General features: G+C 39.4%; 1 protein-coding gene across 1 annotated transcript in view; it reads left to right on the forward strand.

Annotated features, from left to right (window-relative positions):
* ANKFN1 (ankyrin repeat and fibronectin type III domain containing 1) overlaps positions 1-6,920 on the forward strand; it is a 220,662-nt gene that overhangs the window by 163,562 nt on the left and 50,180 nt on the right. The window contains exons 10-12 of the mRNA XM_006758689.1: positions 1,567-1,666; positions 2,369-2,501; positions 2,968-3,084. Of these exons, the coding sequence (XP_006758752.1) occupies positions 1,567-1,666; positions 2,369-2,501; positions 2,968-3,084 (350 nt within the window). The remainder of the gene's footprint in view (positions 1-1,566; positions 1,667-2,368; positions 2,502-2,967; positions 3,085-6,920) is intronic.

Below are 6,920 nucleotides of genomic sequence, written 5' to 3' on the forward strand. Positions count from 1 at the left end.
GCCCATTAACTACCCTGTGTTTCCCACTCTAAAGACCTGTTTTTGTGCTTTCCAGAGAATATGACTCTTTTTTCTAGAGAGGGGAAAGGATATCTGTCTACCTAAACAGAGTAGCGGAGGATTATCTAGAAGTCTAACTACTTTCTAAACAGATGTAAACACATCCCCCTGATTTTAGCTCCATGTTCACCCCCAACTTCCAGCAGTATATGGTGCCCACAGGGTGAGTCAGGTTACTTCTCATCTTTCTCCACTGCTGGCTTAGGATTCATCTTTCTCAAGTCTGCTAAATCCATCTGTCCATCTGCTTTCCAGCTACCAAAATTCACTTGCTTTTGTCTCCTGTCCCATCTCATTGTCTTAATAGATTCATGTCTTTGTCTTTATAGATTTTTAAAATCTTTTTGCTCTGCATTTTGTGAGGTTTAAGGAGAGAGCGCTATGTAATGAATGCGTTCAATATGCTGCTTTAACCGGAAGTCCCAGCAGCATCATTTTCAAGCAGGATATGACCAGCTGAATTCATGTTCAAGTCAGAAAAAAATGCTTTTGCTTTGTTCTGCCAGGAATAACTGTTACCAGCTTAAGCTTGAAGCTGGCATGAATGCTTGTGTCAGCTCACTCCCAACTGCTCCTATAGGATCGTGGGCAGAATCACACTGGGCCTCCGCCATGGGCCATCACCCAGGATTCCATGTCGAACAGCACCAATATGGATCATACTCTCATCCCCACTGACAGATGTGTCAAAAGTTTGATGATGGCCCAACCTCAGCTTCCCTTCATTACATTGAAGATAATTAGAATCAGTGATCATCTCATTCAGCTCCATAGAGCCCTGTTTGCAAAGAAGTCTACTGCTTTTGTCAGAGAGCTCCAGGTTGTAAACAGAAGAGCTGAACAGATGCAATGGGTGATTTGCTCACTACGGTAGCCACAAAACCTTGCACACAGTAGTGTCTCAACAAATACTTATTCAGTGAATGAATGTCTCTGTTTCTCTGGGTACTGGTGTATTTTTATCTTGGACAACTCACTTAACCTTTCTGTCTCAATTTTTCTCCTGAATAAGGACAATAATCATACCTAAGTCTACAACTATGTTTGTAACCCTCACATATGCTGGGGAAATGTTCCTAGAATGCTAGCAGTGATTATAATAAAGTGGCAGGATGATATGGGTGGGATTTTGTTTTTTATTTTCTGTTCTCCTCATTTTATGTAATATACCTATATTGATTTTACTAGTATAATGAAAAAAAATTTAGTGGACTATCCCACCTTATAATAAACCGCTGATACAGAGAGGATAAACAAAACACCCCAGTGGTTTCCCCTGGAGTTATGTTACTCATGGCCAACATTTTTGAGGATCTGTTCATTGAATTAACCACTGGCATCTCAAGATACAAAAGTTTCTTGTAGGAATGAATGAGCTGAATCCCTACATGAGACTGAGGATAACACCAAGGAGACAGGGGAGTAGAAGGCAGGAAGGTGGGAAGAAGGTACTGGGAGTGTTTCCTGCCAATGGAATTTACACTGTATTTTTTTTCTGTGTTCCAGAAACTTCAAAATTACAAACCACAGGCCGCAAGCAGTCAGTCTCAAGGAGCCTAAAACACCTATTCCATTCCTCAAACAAGTTTGTGAAGACCTTGAAACGGTGGGTCCTATGTTTTTTGTTTTTGTTTTTTCAAAAAGTTTTAACTTCTCAGGAATCAGCTGGTTTTGGTTCTGAGTAGAAACTAAGTTGAAATTACTTTTTGTTATTAAAAGAATATGAAGTTCATACCTCTTACTTCCCTCCACCTTTTCAGCCATCCTTCCACCCTACGCCACCCCTCTGGCAACTATCAGTGTGATCTCTTTCTATGAGTCTGTTGCTTTGTTTTGTTCATTTTTCTTTATTAGATTCCACATATAAGTGAAATCATTCGGTATTTGTCCTTCTCTGTCTAACTTATTTCACTTAGCATATAACCCTCTAGGTCCATCCATGTTGTTGCAAATGACAAGATTTGTTTTTCTTTTTTTTAAATCATGGTTATCACTTCATAAGTATATAAATATTGAATAATTATGTTATATACCAGAAACTCATAATATTGTATGTTTACCATATTTTAATTTTTAATAGATCTATCATATTTTTTAAAAAGAATATGAAGTTCATTTTTCTTCTAAGAATTTGAACAAGATAGTAATTTCTCTGAGTTTTGACCAGTGAACTTGTGATTCTTAGCAAGAATACGCTCATAGATATATTTTAAATTATCCTTTTCATGTCCAAAAAAATTTTACCATGATTGAGGCTTAGTAGAGGAAAATGGTGGAGGACAATTTTTATTTTGCCTTTTCTTTTTAGGGGACTCTACATAGCTGTTATATTTTATTATAAAGATAATATGTTAGTCACCAATGAAGATCAAATACCAATCGTTGAAATAGATGACTCTCACACCAGTTCCATCACACAAGATTTTCTGTGGTTCACGAAGGTATATTGAGTTTGTATTATTTACTCCCACTTTGCACCAATGTTACTGCACACAAATCTCTGAAACCTTAGTTAAGGGGTCTCCAGTGATCAAAGTATTGGGGTGGGAGTAAATTTCCTAAAAGGTCTTTCAGTTCTGATATGCCCTATGTCATACAAAATGCCAAAACAGTGTCTACGCTACATTTTCAAAGCAAAGAAGCTTGCATCCTGTCAGATTCTGTCTCCACTATTCTGAGTTATGGGATCGTTTGGCAAAGACTAAACTGTGGATCTGACTGTTTCATTAACATTCAGATCTTTTTCCAATTGGACAGAGATCAAAAAGTTGTTTCACCCATATCTGCAAATGGACTAGAGAACAAACATCAGGGGTCAGGTTTCCTTCTCCCTGCTGTGCTTTGATGCCACAACCTAAATCATGTACTGGCTTGGATGATGATATGACCTTGTGACTTCTTTTGCAGCTGTCTTGTATGTGGGAAGATATAAGGTGGTTAAGGCAAAGTTTGCCTATCTCCATGTCCTCATCCACAGTACTGCAAACTCGGCAGAAGATGCTCGCAGCAACAGCCCAGCTACAGGTGAGGGGCCAGGTTTCAACCCAGACCTCAACAGAAATCTGAGAAAAACTTGGTCAATTCCATTCCAATCTGACCCGGAAAGGAAATGGTGAGATCCTCTCTCTTTCAGAGCCCTATGAAGCATATGAAGGACTCTCAGTTTGAGCTGCTGCACACCTGCTCATGTAGGGAACCTGTGCCTTTAGCAGTCTCTTGGAAAGGAGCAGGGGTCTCTCTTAAAGAGTCTAAGAGTGACCCCCAAACAAGAAGTAAGAAGACTTGAGTTATGGATTTGATAAGCCAACCCATTTCTCCTTGCTAGGTCTCAGTTTTATCACTTGCAAAATAAAAGGAGTTTGAGTAGATAACCTGAAAAGCCCTTGCCGCTCTGGCATCCCGTGCCTTTATGAGTGTATGGAGATGGAGAAATAGACCAAGGAGATATTTTGAGGTGTTTCTTGGCTTGATGCTTTTGGTAAAACAAAGGTATTTGCATACATTTTTGCTTACTTAAAGCAAAACAAAAGCTTACTTATAACCATGAATGTATTCATCTGTCTGTACTACTAACCCAGTGGTCGGCAAACTCATTAGTCAACAGAGCCAAATATCAACAGTACAACGACTGAAATTTCTAGTGAGACCCAAATTTTTTAAACTTAAACTATATAGGTAGGTACATTGGTATTAACTTAATTAGGGCACTCCTAAAGCTTAGGAAGAGCCACACTCAAGGGGCCAAAGAGCCGCATGTGGCTCGAGAGCCGCAGTTTGCCAACCATGGTACTAACCTAATCAGATCAGGTCTCTAATCCCTACAAGAATCTTTATAGATTACACAGTCCCTCCTAGAGTTTGTGTTCTAACCAAGCTCTTCTGGATTTTCCTCTCATTATTTTCTGACATTCCCTGAATTTGTGGTTCCTAACAGAAAAACATCTGCTAGATGGAACTGCTAGATCTCTTAAAGAGATCTCTTTAAGAGATCTCTGAGCCTTTAACAGTAATGGCATCTACCTACAAAGCTATCAGTTACATCAACCCCAGAAATATGCATAACAGTAATCTATGCACGCTGTGTTTAACCAGGCTATGCTAGCCAAGGCATAAAAATAGGGTCATAACAACAAAAAAAAAATTCTACAGCTCCACCACCACCTGCAATTACAGGAACTTCATTTCTTGACCCACGCAATAATTCAACTTCCTGCAATAATAATTACTATGTTGCTATTATAAGTAATTCTGCAAAGTAACTTTTACCTTTAAGAATGCTCTGTGCTATGTTCCATTACATAAGTGGTTTACTGCCTTGTGTCCTCACTGGCCTCAGATATTTTAGTAAACAGTGCTCTCCATTTCAACTCTCTTGATTGCAGAATCTTCCCCTTCAACTCAAGAAAAAGTTCTTGGAGCTTGGCCATGATGACTATGCTCAATGTGAAGCACTCCTTTCCTTTCATCACTGATCAGCTTAAATTAGACCAATTCACTGTACCTCCAACTGCTCCTTCATTAGGATAAAGTTCTTTCCCAGGAGGCTCAGAGCCCTTATTGGATGGACTCTCTCATTAGCCCACCATACAGCCCAGACATGCTTGGATCACAGACTGAATAACCTTAGGATTTCAAATGGAGCTCTTTGATTCTATGTTTATTGAAGGCTTCCTAAAACACTTTCATCTGATATCAGTAACACTGGAAGAATCAGACTGTCACAAGCCAGTGCAGTTAGATGCTGAGGAACTAAAGGGAAGCTAAGATGGTCAGTGTTCCCTACTCAACTGCTCCCACTACAATAGCTCTTGGATTTCCTTGGCCCCACAACTTCGTAATGCGTCAGCCGCTTTCTGAGGGATTTCCCTCTTTGTCTAGCTTATATTCCTTGGCCCATCATAATCACTACCTTGAAAATATTCTAAATTTCTGGCCACTGTCTCCTTCCATATTATTTATTTGGAAAAATCCCAAGTCTGGATGAATCCAACATGTCTATACTGAAGTATAGTTGTATACTGATATAGAAAAAAATCACCAAAAAGGTGGGGGTGGCGGGGACAGCTGACTGGTTTTATGTTAAATTCACTACTACAATTCCCACATATAATTTTACCTATTGATCACATTCTATTTCTCTACTAAATTCACTTTCCCAAACTATAAAACAACTATTTAAAACCGTCTCCATTATCCCACATCCCTTCACCTTCCCCACACTCATTACAGATCAGCTGATGACTTCACTGTATAATTCATTAATAAACAGAAATTAATTATTTTCCATCATCAAATTTAAAAGCTTCCTTCCACTGACCCTACTTTCTCTTCCTTCCTATTCCAACAAATAGTCTCACTCCTCCTACCAAAGGCTTTTCCCTCAAATGTGCTCTGACTTCTTATTTAAACACTAGTAGCCCTGCACATGAATCCGTGCACCAGTAGCTCACCAGTAGCTTGCTGCCGCCCTCCAGTAGCTCTCCATCCACTACCCTGCCCTGCCTCATTTGTAAGAAATAAGAAACTTATGATCTTAGTAGTAGCCCTGTGCATGAATTCATGTGCCAGTAGCTTGCTGTCACCCTCCTATAGCTCCCACCATCTCTCCTCCCCAATGCCCCCCTCATAACTTGCAGCCCTGCCCCTCCTGTAGCTCTCCGCCGCGCTCACTTGTCTCGCTGCCCCACCCTCCTCCTGATCCGTGATCTGGTCATTAAGCAGTTGGTCATTACACTTCACAGCGTAACGACCATTTCCATATTACATCTTTATTATGTAGGATAAATCAAGTCTCTCCAGTTTAACCTCACCTCAAATCGCTTCCTCAACCCCACATACCCCTTCAACTACCAAACTCTCTTCTCTTCCTTAGACCCAAAGTTCTTGAAACTCCTTCTCAACTTACTTCCTCACTTCCCATTTAGTACTATTGTTTATTAATTATTGTATTATATTCCATATGAAAAACTATAAAACTACTTTTGTTCCAACCTATATTGAAACCACTTGACTTGTTGTTGTTATTGTTTAGGGGTTGGGGGACAAAGGGGGCAGTTACAGGCATAGAAAAACTTTTCAAAAGAGAAAGAAAAATAAGTTGGGGGAAACTGATGCTCACTTAATATTTTATATCTCTTTACTAACCTAACATTTTTTATAATGCTCTGAGGAAAGTAAAAATACATTATTAAATAGCTTGGTTGGCATAAGCCATAGACAAAAAATTCTGACCATGCCATTCCCTTACTCACACTCTTCCAAGAATGGCCCATTTTAATCCCATTTACCATCACACCAAAAAAAATTAAGATACCTAGGAATAAACTTAAATAAAGAGGCAAAAGACCTCTACTCAGAAAGCTACAGGACATTGAAAAAAGAGACAGAGGAAGACATGAACAAATGGAAGAATATACTATGTCAGTGGTCGGCAAACTGCGGCCCCTTGAGCGTGGCTCTTCCACAAATACCACGTGCCTAGGACAAACTCTTCAAAAATTTATCTGGAATGAAAAAAAAATCACGAATAGCTGCAGCAATCTTGAGAAAGAACAACAATGTAGGCGAGATCACAATACCAAATATCAAGCTATACTACAAAGCCACTGTTCTCAAAACTGCCTGGTACTGGCACCAGAACAGACATATAGACGAGTGGAACAGAACAGAGAACCCAGAAATTGAGACAAGCCAGTATGCTCAATTAATATTTGACAAAGAAGGCAAGAGCATACAATGGAAGAAAGACAATCTCTTCAATAAATGGTGTTGGGAAAACTGGACAGATACTGCAAAAAAAATGAAACTAGACCACCAACTTACACCATACACAAAAATAAACTCAAAATGGATAAAGGACT

The sequence above is a fragment of the Myotis davidii genome, unplaced genomic scaffold (assembly GCF_000327345.1).
Source record: "Myotis davidii unplaced genomic scaffold, ASM32734v1 scaffold595, whole genome shotgun sequence".
In the NCBI taxonomy this organism is placed as follows: domain Eukaryota; kingdom Metazoa; phylum Chordata; class Mammalia; order Chiroptera; family Vespertilionidae; genus Myotis; species Myotis davidii.